General features: G+C 45.4%; 3 protein-coding genes across 17 annotated transcripts in view; 2 read left to right on the top strand and 1 right to left on the bottom strand.

The window, feature by feature from the left end:
* The first annotated feature begins 1885 nt into the window (after nt 1-1885).
* On the top strand, nt 1886-6294 carry IER3IP1 (immediate early response 3 interacting protein 1). The gene is made up of 3 exons (XM_065663373.1): nt 1886-2020; nt 3748-3849; nt 4701-6294. Exons 1-3 carry the CDS (start codon nt 1930-1932, stop codon nt 4754-4756), a joined length of 249 nt encoding a protein of 82 aa, XP_065519445.1. The 5' UTR covers nt 1886-1929; the 3' UTR covers nt 4757-6294.
* A 1404-nt stretch (nt 6295-7698) lies between these two features.
* Nucleotides 7699-20103, top strand: HDHD2 (haloacid dehalogenase like hydrolase domain containing 2). Of its 4 annotated transcripts, XM_065663369.1 has the most exons (9): nt 7703-7760; nt 9266-9399; nt 9546-9670; nt 10462-10566; nt 13524-13732; nt 15631-15715; nt 17725-17941; nt 18267-18330; nt 19322-20103. In XM_065663369.1, the coding sequence occupies exons 4-9, from the start codon at nt 10466-10468 to the stop codon at nt 19423-19425; spliced, it is 780 nt and encodes a 259-aa protein (XP_065519441.1). In that variant the 5' UTR covers nt 7703-7760; nt 9266-9399; nt 9546-9670; nt 10462-10465; the 3' UTR covers nt 19426-20103. The 4 variants fall into 4 exon arrangements, with proteins under 4 accessions (XP_065519440.1, XP_065519441.1, XP_065519442.1 ...); XM_065663370.1 differs by lacking the exon at nt 9546-9670 and having other exon boundaries at nt 9266-9395; XM_065663368.1 differs by lacking the exons at nt 9266-9399; nt 9546-9670 and having other exon boundaries at nt 7699-7760.
* A 1445-nt stretch (nt 20104-21548) lies between these two features.
* Nucleotides 21549-25069, bottom strand: part of KATNAL2 (katanin catalytic subunit A1 like 2) — a 36661-nt gene continuing 33140 nt past the window's right edge. For all 12 annotated transcript variants that reach the window (XM_065663362.1, XM_065663355.1, XM_065663363.1 and 9 more), the window contains 2 exons: nt 24093-24195; nt 21549-21978 (listed from right to left, as the gene is read on the bottom strand). In XM_065663362.1, the coding sequence (XP_065519434.1) occupies nt 21839-21978; nt 24093-24195 (243 nt within the window). In that variant the 3' untranslated portion in view covers nt 21549-21838. The remainder of the gene's footprint in view (nt 21979-24092; nt 24196-25069) is intronic.

Here is a 25069-nt window from a genome sequence, read left to right as displayed (position 1 = left end):
ACAAGGGAAAAAAATGTGTATTTATGCATTGATAACTATACAGTACCCCTGAGTTCCAGTTATTATTGTTATTTGGCCGCAGAAGCAATCAGAGGCCCTGATCAATCCAATATAAAATAACTGTTTTCTTCGGGACTGTGCTAAGAATCCTGACTTCTGCAGTCCTGATGTTTTGGATGAACAACAGTTGGGATCTGAGGTAAACGTGTAAAGGAACATATAGAGAAAATATACAGGGAAAAAAAAACTTGATATTGTCCATATGAAGTATATATATATAGACACTATATAGTGTATATAGTATATACACATATATAGGATATATAATATATATTATGAAATACAGTATAGAATCATATAATCCCAGATTGGTTTGGGTTGGAAGGAAACTTAAAGCAGTTCCAACCCCCTGCCATGGGCAGGGGCACCTTCCACAAGAGCAGGCTACTCCAAGCCCCGTCCAACCTGGCCTTTAACACTGCCAGGGATGGGGCAGCCACACAAACAAATATAAATAAAATGTAAGTAATATACCTTATAAATAGAATCATAGAATCAACTACGGAAAAGGTTGGAAAAGTCCTTTAAGTTCACCAAGTCCAGCCTTTATCCCAGCACTACCAAGTTCACCACTTAAACATGTCACTAAGGGCCTCGTCTCCAGGGTGTGTGAACACTTGCAGGGACGGTGACTACAGCCCTGCCCTGGGCAGCCTGTTCCAATGCCTGAGCACCCTCTGGGGAAGGAATTGCTACTAATCTTCACCTGAACGTTCCCTCATGCAGCTTGAGGCTGTTCCCTCTTGTCCTATTATTAGAATCAGAGAACGGTTAGGGTTGGAAAGGACCTTAAGGACATCTACTTCCAACCCCCCTGCCATGGGCAGGGACACCTCACACTAAGCCATGCCACCCAAGGCTCTGTCCAACCTGGCCTTGAACACCACCCGGGATGGAGCAGTCACAGCTTCCCTGGGCAACCCATTCCAGTGCCTCACCATCTCCTTCTCACCTGGGAGAAGAGACTGACCGCAGACCCCAGTATAACCTCCTGTCAGGCAGCTGTAGAGAGCAATAAGGTCCCCCCTGCTCCTGCTCTTCTGCAGACAAATATGTGTGTATTTCCATATTTATGTATTTATGTCCATCCTGGAGCATTGTGTGCAGTTCTGGTGTCCTCAACATAGAAAGGACATGGAACTGCTGGAACAAGTCCAGAGGAGGCCATGAGGATGATCAGGGGACTGGAGCACCTCCCGTATGAAGACAGGCTGAGGAAGTTGGGGCTGTTCAGCCTGGAGAAAAGAAGGCTGCGTGGAGATCTCAGAGCAGCCTTCCAGTACCTGAAGGGGGCCTATAGGGATGCTGGGGAGGGACTCTTCGTCAGGGACTGTAGTAACAGGACAAGGGGTAACGGGTTAAAACTTAAACAGGGGAAGTTTAGATTGGATATAAGGAGGAAATTCTTTCCTGTTAGGGTGGTGAGGCACTGGAATGGGTTGCCCAGGGAGGTTGTGAGTGCTCCACCCCTGGCAGTGTTCAAGGCCAGGCTGGACAGAACCTTGGGTGGGATGGTTTAGTGTGAGGTGTCCCTGTCCATGGCAGGGGGGTTGGAACTGGATGATCTTGAGGTCCTTTCCAACCCTAACTATTCTATGATTCTACGATTCTATGAAATATACAGATATGCAAATGAGAATACAAATATAAAAATATATAAATGTGCAAGAATGTAAAAATCTAAATGTGTAACTGTACAAACACATAAAGGTAACAACCTCCTTCCTTGGGTGACCCTACCGGTGTCGGGCTCGCGGGCGGACCCAGCACCCACCCCAGAGGCCTCGCCCCCTCCGAGGCCCCGCCCCTTCGCGATTCCCCCCTCCCCTCCCCGCCACGTCGGTTGGCGCGGCGCGGCGGCGCTGGGCCATGGCGTTCATGCTGTACTCGCTGCTGCAGGCCGCGCTGCTCCTCGTCAACGCCGTGGTCGTGCTGCATGAGGAGCGCTTCCTGCGTCACGGTGAGCCCGGGCGAGCGGGGCGCACCCGCGGGGCCTCCCGCGGGCCGGCACCGCGCGGCCACCGCCCATGCGCGGAAAGGCCTGCGGGCTTCGCGGGGACCCCCGGCCGCCTCACCGAGCCGGTGTTGGGCACCCGCTGCGCGGAATGCCGTCGGGGTTTTGGGTCCTGAAGGCCGGGCTCCCGTCGTTGTGTTGTTTCTTTTCTTTTTAAAAAACCCCATAATTTTAGAGGTTTGGTTTTTTTTTTTTTCTGTGCTGTTTGATTCTTCCGCCCTCATTTGCGCCATACCTCGCGATAGCGTGAGAGGGTTTCTTGTGATAGCATAAGAGCGTTTCTTTCATCCTGTCGTTGCCCTTCCCGTGATGAGATGGCACCTCTCGGTCTTGGCACCTTTGTGCTTCCGCGGTACTGAAGAAATTACTGAGGCTGCGCATCTTCTTTCTCAAAACAAAGCCCCACAAAGCACACAAAGATCTGCACAGCCCCAGGAAAAATGACTTGTGATCCAGGGTTTCACAGTGTCCTCGTGGGGAGAGTCCTGGCTTCTCCGAGGCTGAGTGAGGTTTTTGGCAGGAGTGCGGGCAGTTAGCCTGTTGTCCTGTTCCCTGGTAGGATTTGCAGTGAGGGATCTGTTCAGTTTGTGTTTGGGGTTTTCTTGTTGAGCAGCAGTTCGATGAAAAGGAAGATGTGCGGATTGGCAGGATGGGTCAAGTGTCTTTGTGAGCCCCGCGTGATTTGGGAATAGCAAGGGAGATGGGAAAGGGGGAATAAATCTCTCGAAAGTTGTCTGGAGAAAAACACAGAGGTTGTGAATGGCTTTAACCTGCCCGAGGGGAGACTGAGATGAGCTCTTAGGCAGAAGCTCTTCCTTGTGAGGGTGCTGAGGCGCTGGCACAGGGTGCCCAGAGAAGCTGTGGCTGCCCCATCCCTGGCAGTGCTCAAGGCCAGGTTGGACACAGGGGCTTGGAGCAACCTGCTCCAGTGGAAGGTGTTCCCTGCCTGTGGCAGGGGCTGGAACTTAAGATCCCTTCCAGCCCAAAGCAGTCTGTGATTCTACGAATGTCAAAGGCCTCTCCCAGCTCTGCTCTTGAATATTCCCAAATGGTCAAAGGACTCAAAATTCCCTGGACCCATTGCTGGCACCACATGCTTGGCCTTCCTGCAGCAGGTGGGGAAGTTTCTCCCTTGAAGGGCTTTGTAGACCTGCAGCACCTCAATGTTCCTCTGAAAACCTCCCAAGTAACTGTAGTCACAAAAATCACCATCGTGGTTTGGAATTTGTGCTGAGCGTTTTCTGTCACGTAGCTCCTTTCTCACTGCTGAAGCATCATTTCATACCCCACAAATATTTGCTATTTTATCTTCTAGTAAAGAACCATGAACAGATTGTAGTCTGGTTTTATTTTGGAGGGTATTTTTAAACCCAGATACACTCCTTTGTTCCTGTGGCGTGAAGAGAATGGTAGCCTATTAAAAAAGTAAGGGTTTCTTTCAGAGAAACATTGATCTGTTTAGTTATCTGTTGTTAGTGTTGCATTCATGAAAATGTTTTTTAAGTTTTCAGTATATTGTATTAAATTCCGATTGTGAACTAAAACTAATTGGTTTACGTTAATTAAAATTAACCCTATTCAAGACAGATCACCCATTAATATTGCTGACAGCATTTGTTGCGTGGTTTTGGGGGTTCTTTTCTAACATGTCTGGCTTGACTTACATGACACAGTTGGCTGGGGAAGTGATCAAGGGATTGGAGGATTTGGAGAAGAACCAGGAATTAAAGCTCAGCTAACGAACCTCATTCGATCCATACGAACTGTAATGAGAGGTAAGGCTTTGGTTTCAGATATTACTGGCTGTGAAGTTTCTGTGCTTTAGTGAAGTACCATCATTGTCTTCACTCTTCTTTTCTAACAAACAGTTGCTATTTCTGCTCGTCATTCCCAATCTGTCCTTCCTTCATGCCTCGATTCTCGGTAGAAGGGCGCAGGTCCCAGCTAAGGTGCCCTAATTTGAATAAAGTTTAAGACATTCCCTTATTCCAGCTTGTGGTGCCACTGCTGTGTCTTGTCTTTCCTTGGAATTTGGGAGCTTGGTGGGGAGGATCAATCAGAGGGTGCAGTTATCTTCACCATGTGCAGTTCCTGGTGAGGGAAATATAATTCCTGGTATTCTTAAGGGTAGGCCAGGCTTATATACCTCAAAAGATGAGGGGCAAAAAAGAAAAAAAAAAAGACTTTAATTTGTAAGTTACTGGTGGTTTTTCCCTATAAAGCACGCCAGAAATTCTTTTTAAAGGTGATGATAAAGTAACAAATCTTTATTTTTTTTGCCCACACAGAGTAAAAACTGATGCATTTCTTCTAAATCAGAGCAAAGCCAAGGCTAAAAACTGACTTTGAGACGGTTTAGTTTCATTTGGTGAAGGGGTTGTTTGGGTTAGAGTTAAAACATGATGGGCCACAAAAAGATATTAATGATGTTGCTTCTACTAATTTTTAGCTTCCTAAGCTTCGATCCTGGCTCCTTCCACTAATCCTGGATTTTGGCAGCCAAATTAATTGCATTTTTAAGATTTTGATTGATTTTGCTCCTTAGTTTCCTGAGATAATGCAAAGTTCTGTCATTTGGATGCGGAAAAGGAAAATTTTTACAATAACTCCTCTTCTTTCCCTGCAGTGCCACTCATAGCAGTGAACTCCATTACAATCATTCTCCTCCTGTTGTTTGGTTGAAGACACCCGGGGAAAAACATTTTGGATGGCCAAAGAAGCAAGTTATGAACCATCACCACTGAGTTTTTGGGGATCTGGCACGGTTTAGCTGTCAATCTGACATTCAACTTAACATAATAAAGACACTATTTCTATTTATCCTATTTCCTAATTGCAGTTTCATTACACAAGATACGGGGATCAATGCAACAACACTGCAAATATGTTGGACTATGACAAGTTCTGTTGCTGCCTGTTCATAGTGCTGGCTGTTGGTGTGCGCATCACCAGGTGTTGCCGCGGTTGTCGATCGTATGCGGTTTTTAAATATCTCATTCCTCAGGGATGAATTTCCTTTATTATCCTTCACAATTTGTTGTTAAATTAAAAAAAAAGGTGTGTTTTACACTTGCTACCACAGTACTGTTCAAGAGAATGCGAATTAGGCTCAGAAAACATTATAAATTACTGAGGTCCAATTGTGATACTGAGAGACCAAGTGTTATAAATTCTGAATTCCAGTTTTATCCCCCTCAATATTACAAGATGTTATAAATTAGTGAAGTTCAGTTGTGGTACAGAGAGATTTGTGATATTGAGAGGAGATAAAGCATGTCATAAATTACTGAATTCCAGTTGTGATGTTAAGAAGAGATCAAACATGTTTCAGATTTCTGAATTCCAGTTGTGATTTTGAGAACAGATCAAACTGGGTAAAATCCTAATTCAGTTTACATTGGAAATCAAATTTTCCTGGTTTGATTGATACCAGGATTTTCCCTTTGTGTTTCATAAACTTTTCAAACCAGTAATGGTGGCAAAGTAAGTTGAAATTGGGTGCAATTGCTATGCAAAACCTAAAAAAGCTGTATCTGGAGCTGGGTTACTGTGCTGATTTAGACTAGCGAGTGATATTAGTGACTAGTGTTTGTTACTGCTCTGTTAAGGATTATTATACATTTCTTAAAATGTGTGTTAAAAATTGTTTGTGGTGATTAGTGTTCTGGAAGTGGGGAATCATTTGTAGTCTGAGCTTCTGGGGAGGGGAATACTGTACCCTTTTCAAATGCAGTTTTTGTTTAAAAACAGTGTATTTGCAGCTTCTGTTACTGCTGCTTCTTCGCTGCCCTCCATCTTCATTAAAGAACAACTTGGAAGTTGAAACTGAGTGCGATCTGGCAGTTCTGTTGAAGAAACACTGCTAACTGCTTTGGTACAGACCTTGTCTGAGTTAAGCCTGTCAAGTGAGGTCTGATGTTACATAGCGAGTGTGAAATTAAGAAGGCCAATTCTCGTGTATCTTTTCAGAAAAGCTAGAACTCTTACATCTGTTCCTGTGCTGAAGTGTTTTAGCTATTATAAAGCAGTTTATCATCTCTTCTTCCGGCACCTTGATGGCTAAAGCATATGCTCTTTGTATACAAAGATAAATTTGTGAAATGTGTAAATGATCTTCAGTCTCAGTGACCTGCAGAGTAAAGATTATCCAGGAGGAGGGGTTTATGTTGTTTCCTGTTTTTAGTGAAAACTTGTCAATAAATTGTGAATTTCTAAATTAAGCACTCTCTTTCATAACTCACTTTATATCTGTGTACAGCGGGAGTACCTCCAAATTCAGCTCCATCCTCTTCCAGATACCAGACATACAGTTCTTACATAGAACACTCCTCTTTTTGTTTTTCCTCATGCTTGTGGCACTTGCAACTATCATCTCTTCACTATGAAGCTGTATATTGGTTTATATAGCTAATGAGCCATAGTAACATTGGCCTGAGGCAGAATACGATCGTGCTAGTCTTTAAAGTAGTAGATCTGTTATGAAGTATTTGTAATAATCTTTGTGTAGTTCAGTGGCAACGAGGGTAGAGGCTCAATCAGTTATATCTATCATGGAAACTGGACAGTTTGTATGTGGAGCGGATAAAACATGGAAGGTATACAAGCATTTTTGTAAAATCATTGCAGAAAAGCCATGGTAGATGTTTCCATGGTGGATGCACTGGATTGGAGCACTAACTTTGAAGTGAAGCCTGCATTCCATTTCCTTTTCATGCATACTGACTGTTAAAAGACAGCTTGTTCTAAAACAAAGCCAGTACTAGATTACAAACTACAGCTTTAAAAAATGGATGAAAAGGAGTTCCCCCATCTTCCTATCCTTTCAGGAGCACTAAAGCATCAACGTGTGTGACAGCACATGGGCAGATGATTTCAGAATCTATTAGGCATGTGCAGTACAGAGGAGCAGTGGCTCTGCGCAGCAGCAGTCCTGCATTTGAGGCAAAACTGGGACACGTTTCTCTAGGCAGATGCAGAACTGATTCAAAGTGGGGCAGCAGCTGAAGATCGTCTTTCCCAGCTAATGAGCGGGGAAGAGGGCAAAAGGGTACTGAGGATAGAGGCGGGGAAGGGGGCGTAGAGAGCAACTGCAAGGGAATAGCTACACTGCTGGTAGTGGCTTTGAGCAGGTCTGAAGCAAGGCTGCTGTGATGGAGTTCAAAGGCGGCGAAGCCACCTCAAAGCTGGCTCTTAAGCAGGAGCAAGCAGGAAGTGAAAAGGAGCCTGTGCTGCTGTAGTGATTTCGAAGCACAAACAGCATGTTACCGCTCATACCTGGTGCAGGAAGGACAATACCCAGAACGTTTTAAAGCTCAGGATGAGGATGGATTTTTGATGTACCACCACAATATAAACCTATGTGTACCTAACTCACTGATGTCCCTGCCCGCGGCAGGGAGTTGGAACTGGATGAGCTCCGAGGTCCTTCCGACACCCACAGCCATACACTGCACCTCTCGAGCACGCCCCCCTCCCGCAGCCTCAGAGAGGACCCCCTCGCGTCCCTCCTGCCTCTCAGGGGGGCGCCTGCCGCGTTGCCTGTCTGGGACAGGGGCCCACGGAGAATAAGCTCCGCCGCTGCTGCGGCTACGGGCTCTTGTGCGGCCAGCCCCGCTCCGCGAGGACCCTCCGAGGCGGAGCGGCGACGGGCAGTGCGCAGGGGCGGCGGTGGGGCTGCTGGAGGCAGGTGAGTGCTGGGGAGCGGGAGTCACCGCCACGCTGTGCTCCCCCCACCTCGCCTGAGTGGGCCCGCCCGGCTTCTTCGGCCGCGAATGGGCGGGCGGAGCGATCGCGTCACGGGAAAGGGGAGCCCGGCGGGCGCGGAGCCTCCCCTGCTACAGAATGGACCAGCCCATCTGCCCGTTGGGAACTGGCGAAAGAGGCGGTACCATCTCCTTGTGTGGGGGTAGTGAGGGTAGTTATAGCCTTTGTAGCTTCATAACCTTTCCAGTATACGAGGGGAGGGAAAGGCAATCGCCGTTGAAGACGCTGTGGGACAGGGGACCGGTCCTTGGGGACAGGGAGGTCCACAGGGGAGGCTCTGGGGGATGGCCCTGAAACCCGCAGCCCCATCCCCTCAGGGCAGCCTGATCCGGACATGTGTTATGGTTCGCGCATGGCTTCAGGGGCTCCTGCTTCACTGCCCATTGTGCTGCTGTGTCCTGACCAGCCTGAGTTACCGTGTGGCTTCATCCTGTGTGGCAGAATCCTGGGGTGGTTTGGGTTGGAAAGGACCTTAAAGCTCATCCAGCTCCAACCCCTGCCACGGGCAGGGACCCCTTCCACTGGAGCAGCTTGCTCCAAGCCCCTGTGTCCAGCCTGGCCTTGAGCACTGCCAGGGATGGGGCAGCCACAGCTTCTCTGGGCACCCTGTGCCAGCGCCTCAGCACCCTCACAGGGAAGAGCTTCTGCCTAAAAGCTCATCTCAGTCTCCCCTCGGGCAGGTTAAAGCCACTCCTCTTGTCCTGTCCTTACAGGCCCTTGTTAGAGCCCCTTTCCATGTTTCCTGTAGCCCCTTTAGGCACTGGGAGGTGTTGCTGACATGAAATTCCACTCGTGTTAGGTTGCCATTGTGAAAACTGAGGTATTGAAGTTTTTTTAGGACTTCCTCGCTATGCTGTGAGCTCTATACTTAAAATAAGTCCATTCTGAAAACTGGTTCTGCAAATAACTTCCATGCTGCCCAAATAAATATACTGTGGAGACCCAATGGAGATGGATGATAAAAGAGGTGTAAAACTTCCCCCCCATCAATTTCTGCTAAGCTAGGATATTCTGTCCCTATCTGTAGCTGTGCTGTCCATGCAGGTGTGGTGCATTTGCTCTGCAGTCATTGTCTTTAGCTACAGAATTTATGTAATAGCACCTTCTTCAGTTCTTTCTCAGTCCTCTTTTTCATCTCTCTCAGTATCAAAATTCCCTGTGCCAGAGTATAAGCACCTGAGGGAAGACAGGTTTTTTGTCATGGAGATAATGTGGAGTCATGCAAATTAGGTTCTGTCCAGGTGTTTTGTCTGTGTTAAGTATTTTATCGCAGAAGATGTCTTAGAAACCTGGTACCCTCTTTTCCCGCACAGTTGATGAAGCTCCCTTAGAAGTTCCGTTACCAGCTTTATATCATAGATGTTTAACCTTGGACTGTGTAGCAACAGGCATACTATAAAATAAGCATGTTTATTCTTCTTATTGCAGGGAACCAGCAGGAATAATGAAAGCAGAATCCCACAAGTTTTCTGTGCATGTGTCTTGTACCTGAGACATCGAGTTCACATCATCTTGATCACTGATAAAAGCATGCAGATAAAAAATGAGACTTACTAAGGCAGGTTCTAATCACAGTGTTGACTACTCAGTGTGTTTTTTTAAAAGCACATATATGTTACATGTTCTGTCTGTAACCAGAAAAGCTCAATGTGAAGTTGTCATCACTTGGTAGTGATGACAGATCACATTGTTACTGTCTCACAGACAGGAGAAAAGCTTCCACAGTGGGCTTTGGCTAAGAAATAGCCCAGCAGACTTGCTTGTGGAGTAAAATACAGCCCTTGCAGCACACATAAGGAGAAGTACTAGTTCTGAAGACAGCTTTTTAGTCAGGTGACTTGCGCATGACCTCGCTGTTTTCTTCCCCAGTGCCTTTACCCTCTGAATGCTGGCTTCTACTTGGGGCTGAGTCTCGTGGACCTGTTTGTGTGACACAGAAGCTTGCTGTAGAAAAACTGCTTGACTGTCCCCTTTACAAGAGGAGGGGGTAACCCTTTGGGGTGCTGAATATCCCTGAGCGCTTCCAGTCTAACAGTCTGCAAAATCGATGCTGCCACACACATAGTCAACCATCAGCCTGAGTTAGCTCACCTGAATTGTGTGGTGGGTTGCATCACCCTAGGTCTTGCTTACAAAATTACAGTTAACAATATCGACTTTTGCAGGGCATTTTGAGGTTTACAGTTATAGCACTGTATCATCATTTAGTGGTGTTGCATTCATTTTCACTTGAACAGCGCTATTGGTGTCAATGGGACTTGCTGGAATGTGCTTGCTGAGGCCTTGAACCAGCAATACCAGACCTAATGATCCTCTTCCCAACAGTCTCAGTTGTTTAGAGAATTTTTTGACATACACAAATAAAGGCACTTTAAAAACAAATAGCACCTGATTTCCATATATAGAGTCTTTGGGAAAATACCACCCCATCAATTATGGGTTTTTTTTAAACACTGCCTTTTATTTCTCTGTCTAAAGGGGCCCATTTAATACTGCGAGTAATGTTCTGAGTAGTGCCGGGCTTGGCACAAATGAGGCGCTTAACTGAGTTCCTTATTTTTATTATCCATTGTCTGCTAACCAGTTTTCTGTTGTTTCATTTATTTGCCCTCTCCCTGGGGAAGGAGGATGGCAGCTCGGCGTGCGCTGAAAGCTGTCTTGGTGGATCTCAACGGCACACTTCACATTGAAGACTCAGCTGTGCCAGGCGCTCAGGAAGCTCTTAAAAGGCAAGTGACCTTTTTAGATTCCCTCTGATAGGCTATGGCAGCACTGTTTGCACAAAGATGCTTCTTCAAGTAGACAGGCCTGAAGCTTCTGTGCTTTTTGTGCTTTCGTGGATAAGCAAACGTGGCCAAATTCTGCTTGTATTTACACCTGTATTAATACCAAGAGAAATCACTGAAGGGCACTGAAAAGTTGCCTGAGCCCCTGCAGCTTTCCTAAGTTGTTCCATAGGTCTTGTAGTTCTAAGTTTTTTGACACTGTCAGGTTAAATATTGTCCCTTCCAACCCAAAGGATTCTATGATTCTATAGTATTCAGAGTGTTTCTGCTGATGGCAATACAGCCTCAGCCAAAGCGGAATGTAGTTCACTTAACCCTAATTATCCCACGCACACCAGTCACTTCAGCTGACCTGTTCCTTGCTGCTTTGTTTAATCACAGGAGTCTGAGTCCTTAGGTCTGTGGTAAGCTAAAGTGGAATAACAGAATAACTTGGCATAATGAACAGAGCATCCTTTGCAGAGTTCTCGTTTCACTTGGTCTTCCAGCCAAAGCTTTGCTTTATTATTTGTTAAGTTTCTGCTAGGTAAAGAGCCTCAGTTTGGGAAACATCTGATAATAGAGCCCACCTTTGGTAGGTATTCCAATGTGTTAATAAACAGGACAGTTTAGTACTTCTTTTTCTTGTAATGAAAGGGTGTTTAAAGAAACTGAGGCATAGTAAAATGACTTCATCTGGCCAAGTCAGTGGCACAATATGATATCCAGCCCCAGGGATCCTTGTACTGTGTTATGAGACTGCTGGCCTGGAGAAGACATCTTGCAGTGGATGAAGTTAAACACAAAGTGATGTATACTATTGTGATGAGTGAGGGAGGATGCCTTAAGGTGCTGGGATCAGGAAAGAGGAATAGGGCTCACTTAAAGATGAGAAAGTTTTTACTGGAGTTGTATTGGCTGCTTAGAGTTTTTATAAAGATACTGCTCGGAGGAATAGTTCACAGAGGGGTGAGGAAACTCTGCATTTCTATTCACAAGTAGCTCTGTGGAAGTAGTTATCTCCTGAAGGTATACAATTGCAAGGAAGTAAAAACTGCCAAAGTCCTGGGTACTTATTCATCACTGATTCACTGGACCCTGTCTGCTTGGTGTTTCATGCTAAGGGACACATTGTGCCAGGTGAGAGTCAACATTCTCAGAAATCCATCTATATATATATATACATATGTATATAATATAAGTTCTCATATATTGAGAAGAGCTTGGTATCTGTTCTGTCTGCTGCTAGTCCAACCCCTTAGGCAGTAGATTGGACATAAAAAATGGCTTCTGTAGAATCAGAAGACACACTGTTCTCTAAAGTCCCTAATTCTCCTTTGTCTTTTGCTTGATTCCTGCTGAGCTATGCTCATGTGGGCCCTGTAATGGATTTGGCATGTGAGGGGGTCAGAGAAGATACAAGGTGCAATCTGGTGCTGTTTCTCAGCTTCAACCTGCTGGCACAAGTGTGGAGAGGGGGTGCCATTGCATTACAAGGAATGGGCAGATCTTTTTGCATAGAGGTTTGAATAAAATATTTTCTCATATTCTTCTCTGCTGATTCATGTCACTGTCCTTCCTAGAGAGAAGCTGGAATGTTTGGCAGGAAGGGAACAAATAGGTACATTCCATTTTTAGGGTTACTTCTCAGTACTGAGGTCCAAAGGGAAAAGAAAATTACGAATTTTTAATTTATTAGCAACAAGGAGACTTTTTTTACTAGTTCATATGTCTGATGGGTCAGTGTATCTGAGAAACAAGAAGTGGCAGGTGCAAGCAAGTCTGCAGTGTTGACCAACTTTATCCTGATGTTCTCCATGCAGCCTTGACATTAGGATTTGTTTCTATAGCAACAAACAGAAAAGTGATGGTGGGGGAATAATTAAAGGGAACGCTGTTGAAACTGTCACTTAAAATTATTTGATTGTTTGGTAGCATGTATTGTCAGTGTAGGACAATAATATGGGTTTATGTTATAGCGGTGTTCCTCATTAAAGGGAGAAAAGGCTGCAGAAGCTGACACAAAACCACCACAAGGGTAAGGCAAGCTCCTAGAGAATCCTGCATCTCTGAATGAGACACAGTGCTGTGAAATTCACCCAGCATGTGGAGTTCAGTACATTAATTTAGCAACAAGGTTCTTTTGTGTATTTACTTTGGTTCAGGATGCTGCTGAATACAGAATACAGGATCCAGAATACAGGACTGTTTTTTCATAGTGGCTTTCCGCTGTTAAACGGCCTACAACAGAGCTGCAGAGGGACTTTTTACAAGAGGAAGTAGTGGTAAGACAAGGGAGAATGGCTTTAACCTGTCAGAGGGGAGATTGAGATGAGCTCTTAGACAGAAGTTCTTCCCTGTGAGGGTGGCGAGGCGCTGGCACAGGGTGCCCATAGAAGCTGTGGCTGTCCCATCCCTGGCAGTGTTCAAGCCAGGTTGGACACAGGGGCTTGGAGCAAGCTGCTCTAGTGGAAGGTGTCCCTGCGCATGGCAGGGGGTTGGAACTGGATGAGCTTTAAGGCCCTTTCCAACTCAAACCATTCCTTGATTCTATTACGATTATCTAGCTTGAATTAAAAGGTTTTTCATACTAGTTGTTGATCATAGATGTGTTTGCTACTGCTATGAAAATGGAGTTTAGAATCACCATACATTTTCCAGACTTCTCCTGATAGAAGCAATGCAGGGGAGGCTTGGTCTTGTTCTGTTATCTATAATTCTTGCCATCTGTTTCACATTACCCTCCAGTCCACAGAACTTAACAACCTCATGGTCTGGTGTGGCACCGTTACTCTGGGATGTGTAAAGTCTTTTCACCTGCATCCTTTAGATAAACAGTCCCTTTTCTGTCCCAGGTTGATGTATGAGTGTGTAAATAAAAAGATGCTGTGTCCAATATGCCTTTGCTTCTCACCTATCAGGCTGCGTAGTGCTCCAGTTACCATTCGATTTGTGACGAACACAACAAAGGAGTGCAAGAAAGAGCTGCTGGAGAGGCTGACGAAACTGGGCTTTGACATTGCAGAAAATGAGATCTTCACATCTCTGACTGCAGCCAGGAACCTTCTGGAACAAAAGCAAGTGCGGCCACTCCTCTTGGTGGATGATAAGGCCCTGCCTGATTTCACAGGTAAGGTGATCAGAAAACAGTATGGGAGAAGTCATTGATCAGCTGGGGGAACATAGTGCCCTCTGTTTTGTAGAGTGACAATCGTATATGTACTACTCGCCATGATGAAGCCTGAAATAAGGAACTCTCCAGAGTCATAAAGGTTCTCTCTTCTTTTTAAGTTACCATTAAACATTCTGAAGTCATAGCTTCTTGAGGAGTTGTAGAAATAGCAGCCAAAGCCTTCAAAAAGTCAGAATTTGTGTAAAACTTGATGGTTTTTATTACTTTCCAGTGTAAAAAAAAACCCCAAACTTATCATTAGGTCATTGGAGATATATTGCTAATTTGTTTTATAGCAAGGATATGTCAATTTGTTGGAAATAAACTTTCCCTCAGCTACTGTACAGAGGTTTTGCTCATAAAGAGCTGAAAAGCCAGTGTGTAGGCACACACAGGAGGCTATTTCTCTCTTAATAGGTTATTATTAAGTGTGAAATCTCAAAGTAATTATTGTTACTTACATTGTGTTGAACATCTAGGTCTCATTCCATGTACTTTGATAGCTTAACTGGTGACAGAAGGTTCACCATGCTGACTTCTTTAGACTGTCCTCCCTAAAGACCTCGTTAAAATTTGCTTTACTTGCAGATGTTCCCATTTCACTCCCTCAACAATAAGGGCAGTAGAAGACGATATATTCTAATCTGGACAAATCTGGCAGGTGCCTGAAGCAATAGCAATTAGTCCTTGCTTAACCACAGTGTTGTTTCAAGAGCAGTGAAGATGCTCACATTTTTAAGATACTCAAAGTTGAAAACTCTGCTAGTCTTTCATTTAGCTTCAAAAATGTGAATGGTTTACCACTGCTCCCTGCCTCTTGCCTCATGAACTGAAATCCTTGTGGCAATTTAACTTACGTAAAATCTAATCATGCTAGGAGCTGGACATTCCCTGAGAAATTTTAGTGCCATAGGCTAGTTGTTAATCTTCAGAAAGGTAGATGTTGAAGGAGAAAAGCCTCTGTGGGCTCTGTGAGCAGTGAAACCTTGATAATCTGTTCTACCTAACATGGCATCCAGCGAAATATGCCCCCAGCAATATTCTTAGTTTGTATTCTTGGGAAGGCTTTCCTGGGTCAGAAACAGCAGAGACAGCAGCTATTTCACGGGAGGTAGATCAGTTTGATCTCCATGTATTTGGGATCTTTCCATCAGTTTCAGAGTAGCTGGTGCTAATTTTGTAAAAGATGGCAAAGTACACTGGTGGCATTATCTGTATTGCCTGGGTCTGGAATGGATTGTTTTGTTTCTTTTTGCTCTAAGCAGTTTGACTTGTATTGAAACATCTTGAAACATCTAAATACAATGGAGAATGCTTTAAATTCCTGTTAATGGCTGCTGTTGAACTATTCTTGGCTGATATCTCCATAAAGTTGGTCATAGATGGATGAATGCAACCCATTCTTGGTTAAGGAACCCAGATGCTCGTGAGTGGTGTCACAAACCCACACGGCATCTCTGCATGTATGTTTTGCTGCCTGAGTTAACTGAAGGACAGGCAGCAGGAGACATGAGCTGCAACAATGCTCTCTGGAGACCCAGGAGCTCTAGCTGTCCCAGTAAAGGTGTAGAGGATGTGCTGTGTGAAGGCAGAACAGAAACCCCATGAAGTGCAGGATGCAGCTGATAACCTGTCATAAATAAAACTCTCTGGTACTCCTGTGTTCATCGTGAAGGATGGCAGAGTCAGTTCCACAGATGCTTTCCTCATTTCGGAAAAACCTAAAACTAGTCAGTATGATGTGCCTGTGTCAGAAAATGGTCATGTTTCTGTAAAGTGATTAATTGCTCTTATTGACTCAGTTGCTATGTATGAATAAAATTCAGTTCACTTGCAGTCATGTTTTGATTTTCCAGGGATAGCCACTAATGACCCCAACGCGGTGGTGATAGGACTGGCTCCAGAGCACTTCCACTATGAGATGATGAACAAAGCATTTCGGTAAGTTGTAGAATCACAGCTTGACTTGGGTTGGAAGGGACCATAAAGCTCATCCAGTTGCAGCCCCCTGCCATGGGCAGGGACACCTTCCACTAGAGCAGCTTGCTCCAAGCCCCTGTGTCCAACCTGGCCTTGAACACTGCCAGGGATGGGGCAGCCACAGCTTCTCTGGGCACCCTGTGCCAGCGCCTCAGCACCCTCACCGGGAAGAGCTTCTGCCTAAGAGCTCAGCTCAGTCTCCCCTCTGGCAGGTTAAAGCCATTCCCCTTGGTCTGTCCCTACAGGCCCTTGTCCAAAGCCCCTCTCCAGGTTCCCTGCAGCCCCTTTAGGCACTGGAGCTGCTCTAAGGTCTCCCCTTCAGGAGCCTTCTCTTCTCCAGGCTGCCCCAGCCCAGCTCTCTCAGCCTGGCTCCAGAGCAGAGCTGCTCCAGCCCTCACAGCATCCCCATGGCCTCCTGTGGACTTGATCCAACAGCTCCGCATCTCTCTTATGTTTTTGCCCCAGAGCTGAATCAGGACTTCAGGGGGGTTTCACCAGAGTGCAGCAGAGGAGAATCCCATCTCTTGGCCTGCTGCTCACGCTGTGGGGGTGCAGCCCAGCACATGGTAGGGTTCTGGGCTCAAGCACACACTGAAGCCAGATCATGGGGAGCTTCTCCTCACCCAATACCTCCAAGTCCTTCTCTGGGCTCTAGCAGTGCTTTTTAGCTCTGCTGTAGAGCCGTGGCTTGAATGATCACCTTGTAGGAAGCTACTGGGTTGATATCCAACATTAGATTGGTAAATCTAACCCAATATGATTCCCATAACAAGATACGTGGAGTAAGGCCATTCTCTAGGCTCCATTTGAAATGTCTGAGACTAAATTTCTCTTTTTGCATACATGGGAATTTGATGTCACATTTAAAAGAATTCTCTCAGGTGAGATTTTTCTTTAGGCACTGGAGCTGCTCTAAGGTCTCCTCTTGAGGAGCCTTCTCTTCTCCAGGCTGAACCAGCCCAGCTCTCTCAGCCTTTCCTCACATGCTGCTCAGTCCTTGGATCATCTTTGTGACCCTCCTCTGGACCCTCTCCAGCCCATCCACATATCTTTTGCATAGCAGGGCCCAAAACTGGGCACAGTGTTCCAGGGTGGTCTGACCAGCACTGCATTATGTTTTGGTTAGTGTAATTTAAAATTTTTGCATGGGGAAATCAGATAGGTTCTAATGCTACGATGTTCACCTTAGTGAGAAGTGAGGCTGCTTAGGGCAATGGATCTAACTGCAGGAGAGGTAGACAGGATTTAAATATTCTTGTAAAAATCCTAGAGATAATAAACTCTTTATTTGGGGCATCTCTTCTATAGTTGTGTCTCTGGAAAGGAAGGAGCTGTATTTAATGTCCGACATGAATGACAGAACCATAGAATAGTTAGGGTTGGAAAGGACCTCAAGATCATCTAGTTCCAACCCCCCTGCCATGGACAGGGACACCTCACACTAAACCATCCCACCCAAGGCTTCATCCAACCTGGCCTTGAACACTGCCAGGGATGGAGCATTCACAACCTCTCTGGGCAACTCATTCCAGCACCTCACCACCCTAACAGGAAAGAACTTCTTCCTTATATCCAATCTAAACTTCCCTGTTTAAGTTTTAACCTCTTACCCCTTGTCCTGTCACTACAGTCCCTAATGAATAGTCTCTCCCCAGCATCCTTATAGCCCCCCTTCAGATATTGGAAGGCTGCTATGAGGTATCCACGCAGCCTTCTCTTCTCCAGACTGAACAGCCCCAACTTCCTCAGCCTGTCTTCATACGGGAGGTGCTCCAGTCCCCTGATCATCCTCGTGGCCCTCCTCTGGACTTGTTCCAACAGTTCCATGTCCTGTTTACGTTGAGAATGAATGCTAGGTTTTGTTACTATTTGGGCCTTCATGAAAGTCAGTGGGAGTTTTGTATTCAACAAAAGCCTTCAGCTGTAAATTCAACATAGCTTTTGTACTTTGTTCTTCATTCATTCTGTAGGTTGATTTTGGATGGGGCTCCTCTTATAGCTATACATAAAGCCAGGTATTTCAAGAAAAAAGATGGCTTGGCTCTGGGACCTGGACCTTTTGTAACTGGGCTGGAATACGCAACGGACACCAAAGCAACCGTGGTGGGGAAGCCAGAGAAAACCTTCTTCCTGGAAGCTCTGCGGGGGACTGACTGCACCCCAGAGGATGCTGTCATGATCGGTGATGTACGTATGTGTGGTATGAGTGCCATTATCACCTGCACTTGTCTGCGTTGTGTGTGGAGCCTCCCAAATGCTGCAGAGAGATCTTTCTAAAAGTGCTGGGATTAAACAAGGGGTGAAAACAGAACCATCCAGCCTCACAGGATTTCGTATATAGTCCGTGGGGGTCACTGTCTGATCAGGCAAAAGGCACATAGTAATTCATTCCTGTGACACTTTGTCTAGTAGGTAGCTAAAAGATTTGACTCAGCGTAGCTGCTGGAGAATGTTATGAAAAACTTTGTTAAGAAAGTGTCCACTAACCAGCTGATCTCCTGTTCTGCCCCAGGACTGCAGGGATGATGTTGGAGGTGCTCAGAAAGCGGGTATGCGTGGGATTTTGGTACGGACTGGTAAGTCCTCCACAGATCAGTTGTTTCAGGAGGCAGTGGTGCATTCCATGGTCTCACCCTGGGCACTGGCAACCACTGTGCCCAAAGATCTGGTACTTGTGCTTTGCAGACTCCTGCCATTGCTGTGGGTGAGTCAGGATCAGTGGGGGTGGCTGATCTTGCAGATGTGAATTTTGTGCTTTAATGACTGTAAATCCCGAGTACTAATCAAAGAACAGAGAGAACTGTTACTGCGACATCTTAGATTGCCAAAATCAGTCATAGCAAAGTAACCTCTGATCATTCAGAAACTCTGGTGACATTCCCTAACAATTACGCTAGTAATTATAGAAGTAATTTTGCTTCAGAAAAAAGTGGAACATTAAGGGACTGACAGGTATTATCAGTGTTATTGATGGTACTGTGGATGGGGAAAGGGCCTTTCTGAGGTGGCAGCTGCTCATGCCATAGAGTCCATTACATTAATAATGGAAGCAAGTAATCCTACTCTTCCTCATAAAAAGCCATAAGGAAAGATGGTAACATTATTATTTCAAGAACCTACAAAATGAATATCTGAATACTCAGTGAAAGGATAGTGCCAGTACAGCAGAGTGAAACCGGTGCATAAGTAATTCTAAGCCAGAGCCACCACTGGAGAGTTCCTCAGGAAGGCTCAGTCTTCATTTAGGGAATACTTTTGTGGGGTATTTGTTGCAGAACCTCAGATCACAGAATCATGGTTTGGATTGGAAGGGACCATAAAGCTCATCCAGTTCCAACTCCCTGCCATGGGGAGGGACACCTTCCACTAGAGCAGGTTGCTCCAACCTGGCCTTGAACGCTGCCAGGGATGGGGCAGCCACACCTTCTCTGGGCACCCTGTTCAAGAGATGGACATTCTTCCTGCTGTGTCTGGCTGTTACTGATCTGAGAAGGCTGTAATGTTCAGGGGAAGAAAAGGATACTCAAGGTACCTTGGTAAATGCATTATTTTGTTAATCTGTTACAGGTAAATATCGACCAGCAGATGAAGACAAAATCAGTCCAGCTCCTTACTTAACCTGTGAGAATTTCCCAGAGGCAGTGGAACATATCCTGGAGCGCCTGCTATGAGAAGGGGGGGTGTGCTACAAGGAAGGAAATAGTTAGTTTGAAGAAACATCTGTTTCACATAATTTCCTTTACTCTTGCTTCATAAAATTATCACAGGATCAGTGCATGTCTTGCATCAGAAAACTAGCTGTGAGCTCCTTCCACTCTCATTGTGAAAGGGCAGACGATCCACAAAGCCCTTTTCCTGTAGTAGTTTCAGGAGGATGTGATAAGGGACTGTGGACACTCACAGGTGAGACAGGCTGCAGCCTCCTGAATGACATGAGGAGCACTGCAGAGTTCTGTTTATTTTCAGTTTTCAAGAAATAACTGATGAAAAGCCCTGTCTGGAAAGTGTCATGGTTCTGCTGCTGAATGAGCTAAACTGAACTCCCCCTCACTAGAAGTACTCACGTAAATAAACCTCAAAGACTAACAGAGCCTCAGTCAGCCTGTAGTGATTTCACTGAGGATGTCCCTGCTCTGCTCTAATTTAAGGGTGGAGATTATGCATGTTTAGAAGTGACTTGAAAATACCACCATCGTTTAATAATAATTACTGTTGGTATCTTTCCTCTCATTAAGAACAGATCCTGGGTTTTTTGTTTTGGAAATTTGACATAAAATTAAAAACTGTCAGCATTTTACAGATGTTTTAATTAGGTGCTGTTATTAAAGAGAATGAAACTGAAACAAAAACCTGGTATTAAATGCCTTTGAGACTGTGTCTTTTAAAATTACACTTCAGCGGGGTCCTATCGTTGCTACAGTTGCAAAGTGTCACTGTTACTGGAGGATTTTGTTTCTTTTTAACATTAGGGTAAAAATCCCTCACAAGCCATGGGGACAGATTCCAGTTTTTACACAGTTGGTTAGCAGTAAAATGAAATTTAATTCTGCAGTATGCAGTGCTTCTCCTATGCACCAAATCCCCCAGTACGAACCAACTTTGTAATGATGGTAAATAGCTTTTCTGGTCCATTTGCAAACTGCAATAATCCAAGTCCTTTACAGTTGTTTTACAGTGCTCCCGAGTGTTAATTATCAGATTTGTAATTATACATTACTGGATTATTAACCTTATTGAAAAATACAGTTTTGTGTTAATGAGCCATGCTCATTCTTGTTAAGAAAAACCATTGTGATAGATGAATTTCCTTACATGACAGAGTGTGTTGCTGCAGTTGCATGTGGTGGGTGGTTGCCTACGCTCACATTTAATCTCCCTCAGAGACAGGACACGTGGATGGAGTACGCTTTGCAGTGGAAACACAAAAACTGATAAACCTTCCCACCTAAGAACATAAGACATCTTCAGATACCATTTGTGTGCCCTCATAAATTGTTAACCTAGGGTTTTGAGTAAATCCACACATCTCGTGTTCATGCTAACAGTTCTGAACCTGTGTTGGTTTCTGCTTGGAGTACAGAAGGGAGGTCTGTGGCTTGCAGAAAGAGATCCATAAGCAAAGTCCTGTGAACACATTTCTCATAAAGACTTCTGACAAACCAACTGGAAAGTAATACATTTGGCACATCAAGGCTTTGATCTTGGCTGAAAACGATGACAGACTAATCAAATTTACAAGGCACTGCTAAGATGCTGGACTTCACTGAAAGCAGTTAACATTTCATTGCAAAGATGCTCTAGTGAGTTTCAGAAGTGGAGAATTACACTAATACCACAGAATCCCAGACTGGTTTGGGTTGGAAGGGACATAAAAGCTCATCCAGTTCAAACCCCCTGCCATGGGCAGGGACACCTTCCACTAGAGCAGCTTGCTCCAAGCCCTGTCCAACCTGGCCTTGAGCACTGCCAGGGACGGGGCAGCCACAGCTTCTCTGGGCACCCTGTGCCAGCGCCTCAGCACCCTCACAGGGAAGAGCTTCTGCCTAAGAGCTCATCTCAGTCTCCCCTCGGGCAGGTTAAAGCCATTCTCCCTTGCCCTCTCCCTGCAGGCCCTTGTCCAAAGACCCTCTCCAGGTTCCCTGCAGCCCCTTTAGGCACTGGAGCTGCTCTGTCTTGCTGGAATCTTCTCCATATCTTACTGTTTATATAGTATCTAATTATTTTTAAGTGTTCTGTTCCCTTTTTTCTACCCCAAACCTGTCAACAACTGTTGTGAATAAAGACTGAGAAACAATTGATCTTTTAAATTTTTATACATAAAATTAAGGCTGGAGTCCTCGTTACATAGCAACTGCCATTACATTAATTCCATGAAGAATGTTTCTGGAATGGTAATTAAAAATAGCTAATAAAAAATAACCAACACCACACCTCCCACCATTAGAAGAAGGTTTCAAAAAGGTTCACTGTTTCTGAAAGCAAAGATTTCCCTCTGACTTTTGTCTCTGCATTCTCTTTCCTGGAAACTATAGCACTTGGATAGCAGAAGTCTTGGAAGTTTTCAATCTTTGGGTTTTTTCCTTTTTACACTGACTCAAATTCTCTCTGCCAAGCAGTGTACTTCTGGCTTAGATTCTTCACTGATGGCTTGGTGTGGGTGATCACATCCAGGAAGTCTGCTGTGGTAATCATGTCTAATTGGATCACGGGTAAGTTACGGTTACCTAAAGAGAAGAGAATTGATTAAATACTGCTATTATTGCCAGGAGACATTCTTTTATGTTCCTGCATGCGTTGGGTTTGCCTGATAAGGTTTTGGTAGTGGCTGGAATACAGCGGTAGTACCTCTGGGATAATGTGTTTAAAGAGGGAAAAAACCCTGTGTAACTGCAGCCTGAGAGGGGAGTGAGAACATGTGAGAGGAACAGTCGTGTAGACACCATGGTCAGTGAAGGAGGAGGTGGGAGCTGCTTTAGGCTCTGAGGCAGAGGCTCTCCTGCAGCCTGTTGTGCAGCCTGTGGTGGATCAGGCTGCACCCCTGCAGACCACGGAGGTCCATGGTGGAGCAGATGTCCCCCTGCAGCCCATGGAGGTCCCCACAAGGGAGCAGGGGAATGCCAAAAGAGGTTGTGACCTCATGGAGGCCTGCACTGGAGCAGGCTCCTGGGAGGACCTATGGCCCATGGAGAAAAGAGCCCACACTGGAGTGGGTTTGTTGTCAGGAGCTGTGATCCTGCGGGGGATCCACATTGGAGCCATCTGTTCCTGAAGGATGCACCCATGGAAGGGACCCACGCTGGAGCAGTTCATGAAGAACTGCATCCTGCGGCAAGGACTGTTGGAGAAGTTTCCCCATGCTGGAGCAGGGGAAGAGTGTGAGGAGTCCTCCCCTGAGGAGGAAGGAGCAGCAGAGACGTGTGATGAACTGACAACAACCCTCATTCCCCATCTCCTTGTGCTGCTGGGGGTGGAGGAGGTAGAGAAACAGGGAGTAAAGATGAGCTCAGGATGAAGGGAGGGGTGGGGGAAAGATGTTTTTTAAGACTTGGGTTTATTTCTCATTACCCTGTTCTGAATGGTAATAACTCAAGCTCATATCCCCATGTCAACTCTGTTTTGCCTGTGACAGTAAATGGTGAGTGATCTCTCCTTGTCCTTAACTCAACCCAACGAGCCTTTTGTGATGTTTTATCTCCTCTGTCCAGAGGAAGAGGGCAGTGATGGAACAGCTTTGGTGGGCACAAGGCCTCCAGCCAGACTCAACCCACCCCACTGCCTAATGCAGCACTTCGTATCACAGAATCACAGAATCACAGAATCCCAAGGGTTGGAAGGGACCTAAAAAGATCATCTAGTCCAACCCCCCTGCAAGAGCAGGGTAACCTACAGTACATCACACAGGAACTTGTCCAGGCGGGCCTTGAATATCTCCAGTGTAGGAGACTCCACAACCCCCCTGGGCAACCTGTTCCAGTGCTCTGTCACTCTTACAGTAAAGAAGTTCTTCCTGATGTTAACGTGGAACTTCCTATGCTCCAGTTTACACCCATTGCCCCTTGTCCTATCACTGGATATCACTGAAAAAAGCCTAGCTCCATCATCCTGACACCTACCCTTTACATATTTGTAAACATTGATGAGGTCACCCCTCAGTCTCCTCTTCTCCAAGCTAAAGAGACCCAGCTCCCTCAGCCTCTCCTCATAAGGGAGATGTTCCACTCCCTTAATCATCTTTGTGGCTCTGCGCTGGACTCCTTCAAGCAATTCCCTGTCCTTCTTGAATTGAGGGGCCCAGAACTGGACACAATATTCCAGATGCGGCCTCACCAAGGCTGAGTAGAGGGGGAGGAGAACCTCTCTTGACCTACTAACCACTCCCTTTCTAATGCACCCTAAGATGCCATTTGCCTTCTTGGCCACAAGAGCACATTGCTGGCTCATGGTCATCCTCCTATCCACCAGGACCCCCAGGTCCCTTTCCCCTTCACTACTTTCCAGCAGGTCAACCCCCAACCTGTACTGGTACATGGGGTTGTTCTTCCCCAGATGCAAGACTCTACACTTGCCCTTGTTAAATTTCATCAAGTTTCTCACAGAATAAACCTAGTGACATGAAACAAAAATTGTGTTTGTGCACAGAGCACAGACACTGACAGCTTTAAATAAAGCCCTGGTTTTCAGCAAGGTCATCTTAGGTACATGTCTGGAAATCTAGGGTTTAAAACGTCTCCACGCAGATGACAGAGCTCCACCTGCTGGGGTTAACGGTAGCATTTCTAGAGTTACAGAGCAACAGCGGCATGTCCCGGAGTGGATTCTCTTCTCAGAGCTGTGGTACCTGGCTTATGATTTTCTAGAGCATCGAAGATTTTCCTCACAGGTCTCATGGCTGCTTCCTTGCACACGAGTTTTATGTCAGAGCCGGAGTACCCATCCGTTTCCTAGGATGGGATCAGAAGGATACATTACAGCTTATAGATTTATAAATTGGACAGGAATAGGGCTTATGTTTTATATAAATATACATAAAATACCTATAAATTATATTGTCTGTAATATATATGTGTATATATATATACACACATCTATATTTTTATGTGTATCCTCCCTTCAACATCACGTTTCTTGTTTTGAATGCCCACAGTACCTTATAAGAGCAAGGAAAATACTGGAACAGGCTGGCCAAAGAAGTGATAAATGCTCCATTTCTGGCAGTGTCCAAGGCCAGGTTAGACAAAGCCTTGGGCAACATGGTCTAGGGTGAGGTGTTCCTGCCCATAGCAGGGAGTTGGAATTTGATGATCTTAAGGTCCTTTCCAAGCCTAACCATTCTATGACTTTAATACTGGGTATTTTCTTTCTAAAGCGAAATTTGCTGTAAGTTAAATAAAACCCACCTTTCTGTGTCCATTCCTGGCTTTCCTATTAATATAATACCCGTGTTTCCTTATTAACATTTGTGAAACAAAAACTGAGCAGTGTTGTGTCTGTGAACAGCCATGAAGACGGCCAACTGAGTAAGCTGCAAGGTATTTTCAAAGAATCTAGGATGTGACAAAGGGCTAAATGAAGAAAGCCTGGGTATCAAGTGAATCTCTTCACTGTCTAAATGCTCTTTTCTCCTGCAGCAGTGGAGCTGTGGCAAACCTTCCCTACACAATTAACTGTTCATTACCCTGATGAATTGGAAGTGCTCCCAGCCTGGTGAGAAGAGTGATAAAATATACTGCTGCTGGAAGTCTCCCTGTATTTAAGGCTGAAAAGCTGGCCCAACTGAGGGGTTCAGAATACACCACTTTGCAAGCAGGGCTGTGG

This window comes from Lathamus discolor, chromosome Z (assembly GCF_037157495.1).
Source record: "Lathamus discolor isolate bLatDis1 chromosome Z, bLatDis1.hap1, whole genome shotgun sequence".
Lineage (NCBI taxonomy): Eukaryota > Metazoa > Chordata > Aves > Psittaciformes > Psittacidae > Lathamus > Lathamus discolor.
This window is presented reverse-complemented; position numbering and strand designations above follow the sequence as displayed.